The 15,378-nt window shown below is 31.9% G+C and overlaps 3 protein-coding genes across 3 annotated transcripts; 1 reads left to right on the top strand and 2 right to left on the bottom strand.

Moving 5' to 3' along the window:
* Positions 1-329: 329 nt before the first annotated feature.
* On the bottom strand, positions 330-2,339 carry LOC135803128 (ankyrin repeat domain-containing protein 50-like). Its single transcript, XM_065316742.1, has 2 exons — positions 2,319-2,339; positions 330-2,207 (listed from the first exon to the last, which is right to left on the bottom strand). The coding sequence occupies exon 2, from the start codon at positions 2,187-2,189 to the stop codon at positions 750-752; it is 1,440 nt and encodes a 479-aa protein (XP_065172814.1). The 5' UTR covers positions 2,190-2,207; positions 2,319-2,339; the 3' UTR covers positions 330-749.
* Positions 2,340-10,972: 8,633 nt separating this feature from the next.
* LOC135797829 (brain-specific homeobox protein-like) lies at positions 10,973-14,051 on the top strand. The gene is given in 3 exon segments (XM_065310374.1): positions 10,973-11,248; positions 11,251-11,930; positions 13,879-14,051. Coding segments are annotated over 3 exon segments (1,017 nt in total). The 5' UTR covers positions 10,973-11,084.
* Positions 13,600-15,356, bottom strand: Cpr57A (Cuticular protein 57A). The gene is made up of 3 exons (XM_065310362.1): positions 15,218-15,356; positions 14,993-15,173; positions 13,600-14,723 (listed from the first exon to the last, which is right to left on the bottom strand). Exons 1-3 carry the CDS (start codon positions 15,227-15,229, stop codon positions 14,278-14,280), a joined length of 639 nt encoding a protein of 212 aa, XP_065166434.1. The 5' UTR covers positions 15,230-15,356; the 3' UTR covers positions 13,600-14,277.
* Between the last annotated feature and the right edge of the window lie 22 nt (positions 15,357-15,378).

The raw sequence follows: 15,378 nt of genomic DNA on the forward strand, positions 1-15,378 counted from the left end.
AAAGGTTGATGCATTAAAATATATCTTTATTTGAACTCTATTAAAAAATGATAGTGAGATACTTACTATTCCCAAGCATACAGACCTGTTACATTGACTATTTTACGCTTATTACCAAAATATTTTCATTGGTTAATCAAAACAGGAGGGTGGTGGGTGTAATTTTTTGAACTTACTTAAGGAGGCAAGCTTATTATTTCATATTCACCTTGCAACGTATAAATTATTTTTTCAGGTGGGGTTATTCTTTCATTTATTAATGTGGTTTAATTTTTATATTTTATTTTTCCATGTTCAATTAATCTACGAATACAAATCAAACAATACATGATTATACATGGTTAAATATGATTATTTATCAGATATAGTAAAATCAATTAGTTTACAATCTAAAATCAAGTTCAGGTACTCGTATAGCTTCCCAATAAAATGTTGAAAATACTACGAGTACTAAATTAATCTTCTAATTAGTTTATAATGACTTTTTAATGATCTAAATATCAAAGATGATGCCTTTTTCAAATCCAACAACTTTGAATCGTCAAGATGTTTTTGCAGGTCTTGTAGTATTTGTTGACTTCTAGGACGTGATGGCAGTAGTGAATTCCTGTCTTTAATTTTCTCCACTTCTTTCACATCATTCACATCATTCTTCGTCAAATCAGGGACAACTTTATCATTGCCATTATGCAATTTATCATTCTTTGTATCAACTTGATTAACTTCTGAATTATTCTTCAATAATTCTTCTATAATTTTAAGATGTCCTTTATCAGCAAGATTAATATTTGCTTTATTTTTATCAATTCCTGAACAATTCCAAAATGTCCACAACGCAATGCAAGAAGCAAAGCTGTATTACCATCTGTATTAACAATATTAATATCTGCTTTATTTCTCAACAATTCCCGGACAATTTCAAGATGACCTCCACATGAAGCCCATATCAAAGCAGTGTCCCCATTTTGATCAACAAGATCAACTTCAGCGTTATTTTTTAATAATTCCAGAACAATATGAAGATGTCCTAAGTATGATGCTACTATTAACGCAGTGTTTCCATTGATATCAACCTGATTCACATCTGCTTTGTTTCTTAATAATTCCTGTACAATCTCAAGATGACATCCGCGTGAAGGTGTATCTCGTAAAAATTGTAAATGTCCCCCACCAGAAGCTAATATTAAAGCTGTGTCACCATTTTTATCACTCTGATTCACATCAGCGTTATATTTCAACAGTTCTCGGAGAACATCAAGATGTTTTCCACTTGATGCTAAAATCAATGCAGAGTTGCCATCGTGATCAGCTAGATTCACTTCTGCGTTGTTTTGTAATAACTCTTGAACGATTTTAAGATGTCCTCCACCGGATGCCCACATTAACGCAGTGTTATAATAATTATCACGTTGATTTACATTTGCTTCATTCTTTATCAGTTCTTTGACTGTTTCAAGATGTCCAGAATGTGATGCTATTATTAATGCGGAGTTGCTATTATTGTCAATTTGATTTACTTTTGCTTCCTTTTTCAATAGTTCTTTGATTATATGAATATGTCCTTGTGATGATGCTAACATTAAGGATGTTTTGCCATTTTCATCAACTTGATTTACATCCGCATTTTTCTTTAATAGTTCTTGAACTATTTCAGTATAACCGCCACCAGATGCCAACATTAACGCTGTTTCGCCAGTTTTTGTTGCTAAATTTACAGCAGCTTTCTTCTTGAGCAGTTTTCGTGTGATTTCAAGATGTCCTTTGGAAGATGCCAACATTAAGGAAGTCATTCCTTCTTTAGTAACAAGATTTAGATCTGGATTTCTTCTTAATAATTTTTTAACAATTTTAAGGTGTCCTTTTGACGATGCTAACATTAGGGATGTATTGCCATATTTTTCAGCTAAATTCACAGCTGCTTTCTTCTTTAATAGTTTGTGGACAACCTCAAGGTGTCCTTCAGAAGATGCCATCATCAAAGATGTCATACCATAGTTATTGGCTCGGTTTATTTCTGCTTTATTTTTTAAGAGTTCTCTTACTGTTTCCAGATGATCTTCACGCGATGCCAAAATCAATGGTGTGTTCCCATTTTGATCAACTGAATTCACATCTTCGTTGTTCTTCAATAGTTCTCGTACAGTTGAGAGATCTCCTTTTCTGGATGCAATTAGAAGCTGGTCAGTCATCTTGAACTGAAGATAGGTCTGTAATAAATAATGAATAGTTTAGTATCAACGTATTTTGTAATTTTGTAAAAATATCATTATTAGAGAGATTCTTGGAATAAATAATTTTCTAATTTTCGAATAGAATACCTTGGATTGATAGAAGAGTAGTTCAACTATTGTGTGATGTCTTAGTTGATGTATAATTAATTTATAGTAATCTGTTATCTTCATTCAAGTGACCTCATCCGTCAATTAAAATTTTTGAATATATATTGAAGTGTTGTTTTCAGAACTGCTCGATTACACTTTTATTAATTGGTCAGTAATTATTACGTTATGTTGTTATGATTTGGCGCCGCGGCGGTATGCTTAATGCAATATTTATTTACGTAACTATATCGACTCTTCTAAGATGATTAGGAGTTTTTGTTGTTTTTAATTCCTTTATGAAGTGTGTTGGAGTTAAGTTATGGTTTGTGCGTCAGGTTTTGTGAAGTCTTTATATTCCATTCATCCATGTAAGGCTGAAGGCTGTTGGAGGATTTATTGTATAGAGTACTATTGCAAAAGTTCATCAGTAGTAGCAGTAAGATATCTGCCAGAGTCATGTATATCTAATATTTCTGATGAGAAAATTAAACCTTAGAAAAACAGAAATTGTCTTATCTTGGTTCTTTCTTAAGTAAAATTCATCTGCGGAGGTTTAGCATTCCTGTTGGCGACTGACCATAACAATACTCAAAAATATGATTTCACAAACATACCGAAAATTTTATTTTATTTTGTCTATGCGTAAAATAAGCTTTAACAAATGATGTTGATTTTTAATAAATGGCTGCATTTTCTTAATTTAAACTTTTTTATGTGATTAATCAGTGACAGGCTTTGTGGCTTCTACTTGTACATTATTGAGGACATTGAGCACTTGGAGGACGTTGAAACCGTTATGTATGAAAAACGAGGACATCCTTAATGAGCACCGAGCGCCTGAAACGCACTCGACTTGTGTCAACGACGCCCGAGCGCTGCAAGGGATGACGATGGTTTCCAATTATCTAGTCACCCGTTTTGCGATTTTTTCTGCTATACATTATATTTTATAAAACCGATATAATCATTTGCGATATTAAATAAGTTAAACATTGAATTTTCTAATTATTTACATCAAATAATTCAATATCCAAAATAGTAATTAAAAAATACCCTGTATCTCGTACAAAAATAGACCAATTTGTGTTGTTTTGAATTTGTCTAATAGTTTAGGAATCTGTTCACATACTGTATATCTTCTTTGCTTGCAAAACTTTAAAAAAGTATCATAAAACGCCTATCAAAAATATCGCATTTTTCTCAAAATTGCAAAACATCGGTTATAAAACGCCCTGTATGTTATACATCAATAGTGTAATGTGAGATCTCTCATTGTTATATGGTAAACTATAAGCCTTTTTACTCTTTTGATATTTTTTCCATCTCCTAAACCCCTTTACAGGGCTCTAAATTATTTTCCAAAAACGACAATTTTTCCAAATGTTTAATTTTTCATTCAAAAAATATCTGGTTCTTCTTGTACAAATAGAGCAATTGGCAAACTTTTGTTTTAACATTATAGTATTAGAGACCCTTTGGTACATCTCTCCATTTTCTACCCTCAAAAATATTTAGCAAGTACCCTAAAATGCCCACGAAAAATCGCATTTTTTTTTTCAAATTAACGAAACTTAGGGTAAACAACGCTTTGTATTTTCTATCCCAATCAAGTAATTTGAAGTTTCTTATCATTATATTGCAATTGAAATACCATTCTATAATATTTCGCTCTTTTTTAAACAGTAAATAATAAAACAGCCAATTTTAGAAATGATTAAAAATTAAATTTTTAAGATTTTCAAAAACTTAAAAAAATTGATTATATTGTAATAACCATAGCATAAAATGCACACACCCTCCCCGATACCCTCAAAAAGCACTTGATCCGTAACATCCCTTATTACAACACATAATACATTCAATACCATTCACACACCCCCCAATGAATAGCGCCTAAAATGCATTCCAACTCCACATATATTACAAACTCTTGTCACGCTAATAAAATCAACTTCAAAATTACAGAGCATTACAAGCCCGAATCAGATAAGAAAGAATGTTATCACAGCATATGTGCATAACTTCCTTATCTCTTATCTCTTAAAAATGTGTCACCTTTTCCATTTAAACACAATCCACGCTTCACATCCGTGCACCATACACCAACACCAACATTACGTGATTAAGTGGCCGAAGCAACATCGCCGCATCAGTGATAAAACGATAAAATAACCGGCGTTTTTTCTTTCTCTCCGAACGCACTTGTCGACGTGTTTGTGCGTGTGTTTGCTTTACTCCGCTCTCAAATGTTGCACAACAGCGCAATTAAGCGGCACAAAGCTCGGCGAAAGGTTGATTAAGCACGTTCGGGCCCTTGCAGAGTGGTGGGAAACTGCGACTTGCTTTAATTGGGTGCAAAATGAGGTTGTTTTGAAGTTTAAACCACGTTTACAACCGACGAGACATTCTTTGTAGAGATAAATATTTGTAAATATTTATTATGTCGTTTCTAGAATGTTCGAGGCGAATTGTAAATATCATCTAAACATCATTAATGTTTTTATTTTTTATAAATGAGAAAGGAATTATATTAAGTGTTTGATTATAGACATTATAGACAAGTGGTTTAATGCATTCAATGAATTTAATGGCGTTTAATTCGTAGAATTTGAAAAATTGTTATTTGGGTTGCCTACATTTTTTCATTGCGAGTTAATTATCACTTAGAAAATAATAAATACTTATGTAATATATTTTAGATAATTAAATAAATATTCACTATTAATGTTATCAATTATCTTTAAAGAATTCAATGAATTTCATGCATTTTAATTCATAAAAAGCAAAAATTTGTTTATTGGGTTGCCTATCTTAATTCAACGCAACTTTTATTCTTAAAAAATAGAAAAATGATTTTTTAAGTCTTTATCATTTATTTTTTACCAATAACTACAAATATCATTTATCACCAAAAATATCAATTAATTAATTAATATTCCACAAAAAACGCATTTTTTTTAATTCCCGCTAATAAAATCTTAAATAATCGGTAATTACAAATCCTAATGAAATATTACACTGCATAAAAGTTAATCCGACGTGTAAATCTCTGAAATCTCCGATTATGCGACCGTATGCTTGCGTAACACAATAAAAAACACTGTAATTAACTTCCCCAACGCAGTCGCCCTTTCGCCGTGCGCGCGCTGAGCGGCGTAAAAGATTTAAGGGATGTTAATACTTGCTTTTGTAAACATCTAAGTACGTGTCAAAAAACACTGTGGGGCGATGGCTGACTGGCGGTGTGCATGGAGGAGCTGCGGCACTCGAATGCGTCGAGTACAGCGAAGGGCGTAAGGGTGAATAGCGCTGAAGAGCGGACGTGAATCGAGGGAATCAAGAGGTAGCTAAATGAGGACACGTGTCTGATGGACAGCCGCACGATTTCACTAATTTCGTGTAACTTTAGAAGCGCTTAATCAAATTTTCAGGTTGTATATGGGAGAAAAATTGTTTTTTGGGGGTTTTAGGGATATTTTAGGGTTTTTGGGGAGGTTTAAAGGGTTGAAGTTGTAAATATATGTATTGGGCATGATTTGATGCTGAAAAAAAATAATTTGTTTGTTGGTTTAAGAGATATAGGGTGTTTTGTAAAAAAATTGGGGGAAAAATGAAAATAAATTGAAAAATCAATCATTTTTGGGTAATTAAGGGCACTTCTTGCTGATTCGCAGAGTGTATAAAATATGGAAGTTGTAAAGGGTTCTTTGGAGTACATTATGTCATTTTAAAATCTTATTCTACTCTATCGGTTTAGTAGATACAAGGTGTTTTCCACCCAAAAACTTACAATTTAAAAAAAAAATCAAAAAAATAATGTTTAGAAGCCATTTTAATGCCCTTCCGGTAATATTAACAGTTTAAAAAAATTACTGTGGTAAAGGGACTATAAATCTATCATATGTCGTTGAAAAATCAGTAAATACTCTTGTGGTTCAGGAGATACAGAGTGCTTTCTAAAAAAATGCAAAAAAAAAAACTAATAATTTTTTTTTAAATTGAATTATTCATATTGGTACATATATAATTTTATCAAAATCATCCGTTAAATTATACCTACTCCTAAATTTAACAATTTCCATACCATATGTACATTTAAACTTTAACTTCCAATCAGATAAGAAAAATATTCCCTGCACTGCATTTAATGCATCACAAACTCAATTTACCAGCCCCTCAACCCTTAGATAAAATATCCACCGTTCGTATAGTCGCCTCTGTAATAAAATCATTTACGATAATTTGCTTATTACCAAAAAATTACGAGCGAGACGTGATTCGATTTGCGTGCAGCGAAATCAAAGAAAACCTCCAAACGGAATGAAAAATTGAATTAGCAGACACACGACACATGCATATACAGTATATCGCGCCTTTGATACACTGCTATCAACGCATGAAAGTAGCAATTAACGCGATTGTTATCTTCATCTACAATGAAGAGGGGTTATATTGGACATTTATTAAACGCACGCACCCTTTAATCGAATAAGCCAAATTCGAGTAAATATTTTGCTTCCCCTAAGGAGAAGAGGAACAACAAAAGCATATAGGTATTGAATATGTGAAGTTGAAAGTGTGGGGGAAGTTTTATATTGTTTTTATAATTGTTGTTAAAGTTGTTAAATAATAATTAAATTTACAGTTAAATGAAAGAAAAATTTTTAAAATATAAATTTTACGAATAGAATTACATCTTTGAGGTTCAATAACTCTTAAAATATTTAAGATAATTAAATTATTATTTTTTACTCTAAAAGATAATTTAATTGGCTTTAAAGTGATGCTTATAACCTATGATATTTTGTTTGTAAGTTACATTGCATAAATAAAAAAAATTACATATTTGTCAAATATAAATATGATTTTGAGGTTAAATAACGTCTAAAATATATATGTCTATTAAAATATTATAAATTATTCTTATAGATAATTTAATTATTTATAAATCCATGTTAAATTTATTTAAATATCTGATTTTGTTCATAAGTTACAGTGCAAAAATGAAAAAAAAAATCAATTGTGAAAATTAAAATATAATTTTGAGGGTAAATAACGTCTAAAATATATAGGTCTATCAAAATATTATAAATTATTCTTATAGATAATTTAATTGTTTATAAATCTATGCTAAATTTATTTAAATATCTCACTTTGTTCAAAAGTTACATTGCAAAATCAAACAACTCATTTTTGCAAATAAAAATATAACTTTGAGGTTAAATAACCTCTAAAATATAATAGCCAATCAAAATATTACAAAATATTCTAATAAATAATTTAATTGTTTATAAATCAACGCAAAGTTTATTTAAATATCTCAATTTGTTTAAAAGTTACATAGTAAAAACCCAAAAATTGCAATTTCACAACTTAAAACATACTATTTAATCAATTCAATCAAATTCCCCTAAAAGGACCATAAACAACAAAAGAAGATATTTTATCTACCTATGCATTGAATATGTGAAGTTCAAACTGTGTGGGCATTGTCACCTTTTGTGATATTCCCTATTCCCTATACTTCTCTACACTTGTATTGGGGGTGCGTGCGGGGCGTGTTTATTAACTCACACGGCGGGTCGTAATTAATTTAACAACTTTGCCAGAGGGGTGTGCGGATGATTCCACCTTGTTTGATCCTTGAGCCTGAAACTAGCGGTAGGTGAAACAGCGTGAGCAGTTTTTAATAAAATTCCTCGTCGAATGCGCAGCGTGAAAAGATGGGAAAGAATGGCGGAAGGATAATAAGCGCTGATAAAAGATGAAACGACGCTAAACGACGACACGTGGCTACCAGCCCTGTAGGGGTAGGTATTTTTGATTAAATATTAAATATTTCTTCTTGGGATGGTGTACGGAGTTGTTATTCAGAAATTGTTGAATAAATTCTAAGAAAAAAGAAATTTTGAGGAAATTTTTGGATTACCTTGTATAATATTGTCTTTATTAACAATTAAGGTATTTATTTTTTATTTATATTGTGAATTGAATTGTTTATTCTACAATTTTTGTGAATTTTAAAATGAAAAATTGTTTTTAGTAGTAAAAATGACGAAAAATCAGTTTTTTTGGCAAATTTTGATGATTAAACCATTTTTAACAAAATATTTTTTCAAAAATTTATTAGGAATTCAATTTTCTGTTAAATTATAAACATTTTTATGACTTATTAAATATTGTTAAATAGTTATTGTCAAATTAAATATTAATTTTTACAAAAATAATATTTTTAGAATTAAAATAAAAGTTTAAAGTTGAATAACTTCTCAAATATTAGAGCTAATTAAAATACAAAAACATATTCTGATAGATAATTTAATTGGCTTTAAAATAATGCTAATATTAATAACTTATATTGTCTTATCTTATTTTGTTTATCAGATATATTGCATGAATTAAAACTTTTGCAATTTTCTTACTAAAAAAACATTTTTTGAGGTAAAATAATTTCTAAAATATTTAAGTTTTTTGCAATATTACTGATGTTTCTGATAGATAATTTAATTATCTTTAAAACGATGTAAAATTTATTTAAATATCTTATTTTGTTCATAAGTTACATAGCAAAAATGAAAAAAATATTCAATATTGCTACTAAAACTACAAGTTTGAGGTTAAATAACCTCTAAACTATAAAAGCTAATTAAAATATTACTTAAATCACTTATGTAGAATTTAATAATCTTAAATACAATATAAACAATAATAAAATACCTCAATTTGTTAAAAAGTTACAGGGCAAAAACTAATCAAAAATCATTTAGTAACACATACAACATGTTTCAACGTGTAAAATTGTGACAAATAAAAAATCAATTTCTACGTTTGCCTCCGATGTCACACACAAAAAAAGACCAACTGGCCAATTTATCCGTATTATCTCGATGATAAAGCGCCGGCGTCGCGACGCCCTTGCCCGTGTGCGTGCCATCGGTAACCTGCGCCTAACCTGGAGATTAGTAACCATAACAACCCCATAAAGCCGCTCGATCGCTGGCAACTCGAGCGATTTTATCCCCTGAACCCACTCTGGGCGTACACCAACCCCCAGGACCAACCAATCCCGACACAAAACAACCCCTAACGCTCGGCGCTTCCACCAATCACCAGCCGGCAGCCTCAATCGAACAGATGACATTTCTTTCTAACATTCGACACGCGCACGAAACAGGGGATGATTGCATCCAGGGGCAGGCGCCGCATTATTCCGTCTGGGTTATATTACATCCCTAATCTCCGGTGTATTGAAGCAAATTGGGCATTTAGACGGCAATATGCGGTAGATTCAGTTAGAAGTAAGTTTTGGGCTGGTTCATCCCTCTGCGCGCACGAATAAAATCCGGCGGGTGTGCAGCAAGTCGTAATTGAGTATTAAAGCTGCAAATTGACATGATTAGATCGTTTTGTGTGAGCAATTAGAGGGCGAGATGTCGTGCGCGCAGTCTGGAAATTCTGGGTGGTGGTGTCCGAGGGGGTGAGGGGTGAATTTAGTCGTGAGAGAGAGTCGCGAATTAATTGAGCGCTGTTTAAACGGGGTTAATTTATCTTGCTAATTTGCGAAATTGTTTGTTTGAAAGTTTAGTAGAAATTTGTACAACTTTGACACCGGATTACATGTATAATAAGGGTGGTATTTATATTTTGTAAATAATATTATGAAAGGGTGTTTATTTAGCTTTCATTTAGTGTAATAATCATTAATTTTGATGTATTAGTTAATTAGTTATTGCAAAATTTGTAAAATTTGTTTTGAACGCTAAATATTATAATTTTTCATATAAAGTCAAAGTTTAAAACATGATAATTTATAAACTATTGAAGATAGCACCATTATTTAAAAACTAGGTGATGTAGAATTTATTTGGCTATTAATTTACAGTAAGTTTAGTAAATTATAATTATTGGTTTAAAAGTTATCGCTAAAAATATAAAACATTATCATAATTCACTTATGACTTAACTACAAAAATTAAAGCAAATTTTAACATCAAATTAAACAAAAACTATTAAAGTAATAGTATTAATTCAAACAGTGTTCAATTGCAAATTTAATTATCTTTAAACATAATTTTTGAATTTTGCATTTTGAGCATTTAGTTTAGGAGTAATCATGAAAAAATAAACAAGTTCAATTAACACCAGTAGCAAAATTTAAAATATGAATAATAGACAACTTTGATGGCTTATATCTTTTAAACCATTTGAATATTTTACATTTTATAATAAAATATCAATAAACAATTTATCCACCTTTAATTTGACATATTAATCATTAAAATTTATTAATAACTTTTCATTTTATAACAACAAATGCAAATTTTTACATGTTTCAATATTTTTCATACATTTCTTCTTTTATATCCATTATTTAATATTTATATATTCTACAGAATATCCTTATAAATCTTTGGGTTTGAGACGGCCATTTTGCTTGTTTCCATTGAGGAATGATCAGATTAGGGACGAGAATGTGGCTTGTAAGTAGATATAATGAGATCGTCGACGAGCAGGCGACGCCACGCTGTATCAAAACTGCTTTCCGCGATTTAAGGGTCGCAAAACGGGGGCGGGATCTGCCTCCACCCTCCACCACCTTCAGCGCTGTCATACACATATCCAACGCAATCTACAACAGTCGAACGCAACCAGGCACGCAAGTCAGCAGAAGAATCATTCGTGCGGTTTTAAAATCATAAACTTTTGATAAAAGTTATAAACAAATGTGTTAAACTAAGTGTTGTGATAGTTTAAAGTGTAAACATGGATCACCTAGATGACCAACCCTTAAGACTCAAAGACTATAACAAAAAGGACGTGGAATTAACTCAAAATTATCAAAACAAAACTTCTTTTTTGATTGAGGATATTTTATCTTATCACAAATCAGACCCCGAGGATGAATCTTTTGTGGATCAAAAAGGTCTTCGTTAAAATCACCTTTGAATCTCCCTATACCTATATCCACTGGTTATCCACCTGTGAAAAGTCCTTGTGGGCAGAAACCTTCCCCAGAAGGTCTTCAAAACCCTTCGGAAAGAGATAAACCCGAACGGGAAAGGCCCAGAGAGAAGACCTACGCATATTTTCAACAAAATCCTATTGTCAACCCAAATTCAAATATGAACCCTCAAAGTTTATCGAGTTATCATCATCAACCTCAAATGCAGCCGGGTTTGCAACATGGGCATCCAAGTTCACATCAACATGGTCAAGAAGGGTATATTCAAGTAATGGGTGCGTTGGGTGCTTATTTGGGTTCACCTTATAAGTCCATCACGGATCCGTATTTCCTGACGCAAGGGATACCCTTTCATCATGCCCTTTTTGGGTCTTCGCCGAGTGAGATCTCGTTGAATGCGTTGAAGCACTGCCGCCGACGGAAGGCGCGCACGGTTTTCAGTGACCCGCAGCTTACTGGATTGGAAAAGAGGTTTGCAGCGCAGAGGTATCTGTCAACGCCGGAAAGGGTGGAATTGGCGAGTGCGTTGTCGTTGAGTGAGACCCAAGTGAAGACGTGGTTTCAGAACCGACGGATGAAGCATAAAAAACAACTGAGGAAAGTTCAGGATGACAAAGGTGACAAAAACACTTCGGATAAACAACAAGGTAGGGGTTAATGTTAGTGTGTTGGATATCATTTTAAAGAGGATTAAATTATCTATTAAATGGTGTGTAAATAATTAAATTCTGGGTAATGGTGTAGATTTTACAAGATGTTAAAGTTGAAAGTTTACAAATCTAGGTTTAAAATGTAAAATTTTATAAAAACTTGATTTTACTATAGATCCCTGAAGAAAATAATATTTTTTTATACACCAATCAAAAGAGAATTAAATTTCTTAAATAATGGAGTTTAAATTATTTATATATAGTGATTTTTCACTAATTTATCTTATCCTAAAGTTGAAGGAAAGAAATCATTAAGAATATTTTTACAAATTTATTTATTTTCTTTTTCTACGTCAATAACACTTGTAATTATTACAAAACTTTGATATTTTAAAAAGTATGTTAATAGCTAATTAAATTGCCTATAATTTGGTGTACAATTTATTAACAATACTTGTATAGTTTAAAAGATACAGGGTGTTTAATTTTACACAACAAAATTTTTTGCACTTTTATTATTTTTTGTTTAAACTCAAATATTACAAAAACTTTTAAATATATTTTAAATATTTTAAAATTATCTGAAAGATTATTAAATTATCAATCAAATACATTTTAAATAATTTAAAAATCGTTTTTTAATGATAAGTTATAAGTTATTAAACTTTACTTTCCACATTAAACTCAAAACTATCACATTTCTTCCTTTACTCACACAACTTTCAACTCTTGAAGACAGTCAATATCATCAATAAAAGATCGAAGCATCTTGTCAACCCGCCCCCTGATACTTTTACGCCCGCCAACGTTGAAAAGCTTGCAAATTGAGTTCAATCTGAATCGAATTAGGCGCCATTCAAACTGCAGAAATCTCGCAGACCTTTCGGTTCTCTTTTCGGTCGTCGGTTGCCATCTTGGCCGGTCGTAACGTCTTGGGGTTGTTGGGTTGTAGCAACCGGTTGAAGTTGGCGGAGGCGGGGGGCGACGACGACGGTTAGGGTCTTTTTGCGTCGCAAACGCAATTTCCGAAGACGGCGGCGTCTTCGTCGTTACGGACGACGATCGCGGCGTAATTAATCGAGTTAGGCAGCCGAGGCAGACATCTTAGAAGTTGCCCCAACCGAGTTTCCGACGTCTTTAGCGACCCCTTAAAAGACCAGAATGCCATTTAACTTGGTAACAACACTGCGACGAAGAAATTTTGCATTGGGAAATTTAGTGCAATTTTAAAGTTCAATAACTTTCAAACCAACAAAGATATTTACATCAATTTTTAACTAAATTATAGATAATTTATAAATTGAAGTAGATTTAAGTTTAAAAATAGGTGTTTCGTTGATTTTCATTGTTATTTTGTGAAAAAACAAAAATAAATTTTTTATTCTTATTTTTTTTTGTATCTAACTTTAACACCTCGTATATTTGGCTTAACGTAATATTTTTAATAACTAATTTTATAGTTTGAAAGAATATTTAATTAGCTTTCATTTGATATATAACAATAATAAATTAAATTATCATATCTTAGTGAAACCTTGAATTTAAACAATAAGTTACTTCTTTTTAAACACAGAAACAAAAAATATTATTTTACTCATTTTTAAAAGCTTATAACTTCTGTAATAATAAATATTTTACTAAAATTTAAACGTAATTTCATAGATAATTTAAGTGTCTTTAAGCTTCATTTATTTTAAATCAATTTTATCTTTACATTTGTTGATAATTTAAAATTTACAAACTAAATAATTTTTATTTAATTTACTTTAAGGCCCTGTATCTTATTGACCACAATGACTTTTTAAATTAAGATTATCAATTCCAATAGAGAATTTAATCAGCTTTAAAATGACATATAACAACCTAAAAATATCAAACTCCTTGATTGGATAATTTGTCCTTAAACCAAAAAAATTACTTATTTTATTCTTAAATTTAATTGTAGATGGTGCAATTGACTTTTCGGTATCACAACAAATGTCCTCGTCATCATCATCGAAACATAACCATCCTGGCCACCTTCACGGTACCCTAGGATCACTCCAGGACAGTGATGAATCCGACGCTGATAGCGACATCGACATAGTCGGCGATGCGAAAAGTTATTACAAAAATTAACAAAATAAACGCAAAAAACTAATAACAAAAGAACAATAATAGCATCTTGAACGTAATTTATAGCACAGATAATAATCAGGGTAAAACATGTAAAAAGCAAGCGTAGGACTAAAATATTTTAAGCCAAAAATTAAGCCAAAGAGCAAGCATGTACTAAACTAAACTAAACACCTTGTATTAGCTTAAGCATATTTGTAAACACGAAGTATACAATAAACACAACTTATTAGAGATGTTCATCGTCTTGCAAGAGCCCAAGACGTTTCTTCTCCTCACGTTCCGCCTCGCGTTCAGCAGCGATACGCGCATGCTCCGCCGCAATCTGCGCGTAAAGATCAAAATGTTTTTGAGTTTTCTGCTGAACAGCTACAGTATCAACCGGGACAAGAACCACACCAGGTTGAACATGTTGTTGAGCAGCTATTTGGTTATATCTTTGTAGATGTGCTTCCTTAGCATGGGCTACAGCAGCGGAATCACGAGGGATGTGAATAATACCAGACTGGTGTTTTTCTGCGATGGAATGGTAAAGATGTTCGTGTTTTGCTTTCGCTTCAGCCACTGCACGTGTGTCAGTCGGGGCAAAGTTCAACGTAGGGTGGAAACCGTTTTTATCCGCGGTGTAATCAACAGTACGCACCTTGTTAGATGGATCTAGATAACTATAGGAACCTAGAAACAAATAAAATTTATTAATATTGAATAGTAGTATGATTTGTACGGATTTGGAGCATTTCTCCCCGAGGGGGAAGCTTGTAGCGACACCTATCAACGAGTGAGTGAACTAAACTTATATGTAGTATAATATCTAAATTACAGATTTCTTCTCGAAGAAAACGCAGTAGTAGCGCAGTCTATTAACGTATAACCAAACTAAATTTTTAATAACCTAACTAAAACGCCACCTATCGTCAGTTTAAGTGAATAAAATTAATAAATACCTTGTATAACACCACTGCCATCACTTATTTCAGAATGTGTGCGATCCACGCTGCCTGGATATCTTCCAGCAGCATAACCAAAAGCATAAGGTCTTGGAGGCGGTGGAATTGTGGTTGTTTCAATCTCTAGTTTCACTAAACCACATAAAACTACTTCCAGCACTGCAAAACTTAATAAAAACTACAAAAACAATAAAATTTTTATTTAAAACAACTTTAACTTACATATTTAATCATTTTTAATCGAAACACACAACTTATCGAGTCAAAATTCAACTAAAGAATGAACTGGATCGAAGTGGACGCGAGTAAATCCCCGAAAGAGAAAGTTTCTTCGAAGTTGACTCCAAGTCAAAGACAAGAACGAATATAAAGCGTTAAATAAT

This window comes from Atheta coriaria, unplaced genomic scaffold (assembly GCF_025399875.1).
Source record: "Atheta coriaria isolate IRGN ID8LTWV9N9 unplaced genomic scaffold, Caltech_Dcor_3.1 hic_scaffold_2_pilon, whole genome shotgun sequence".
In the NCBI taxonomy this organism is placed as follows: domain Eukaryota; kingdom Metazoa; phylum Arthropoda; class Insecta; order Coleoptera; family Staphylinidae; genus Dalotia; species Dalotia coriaria.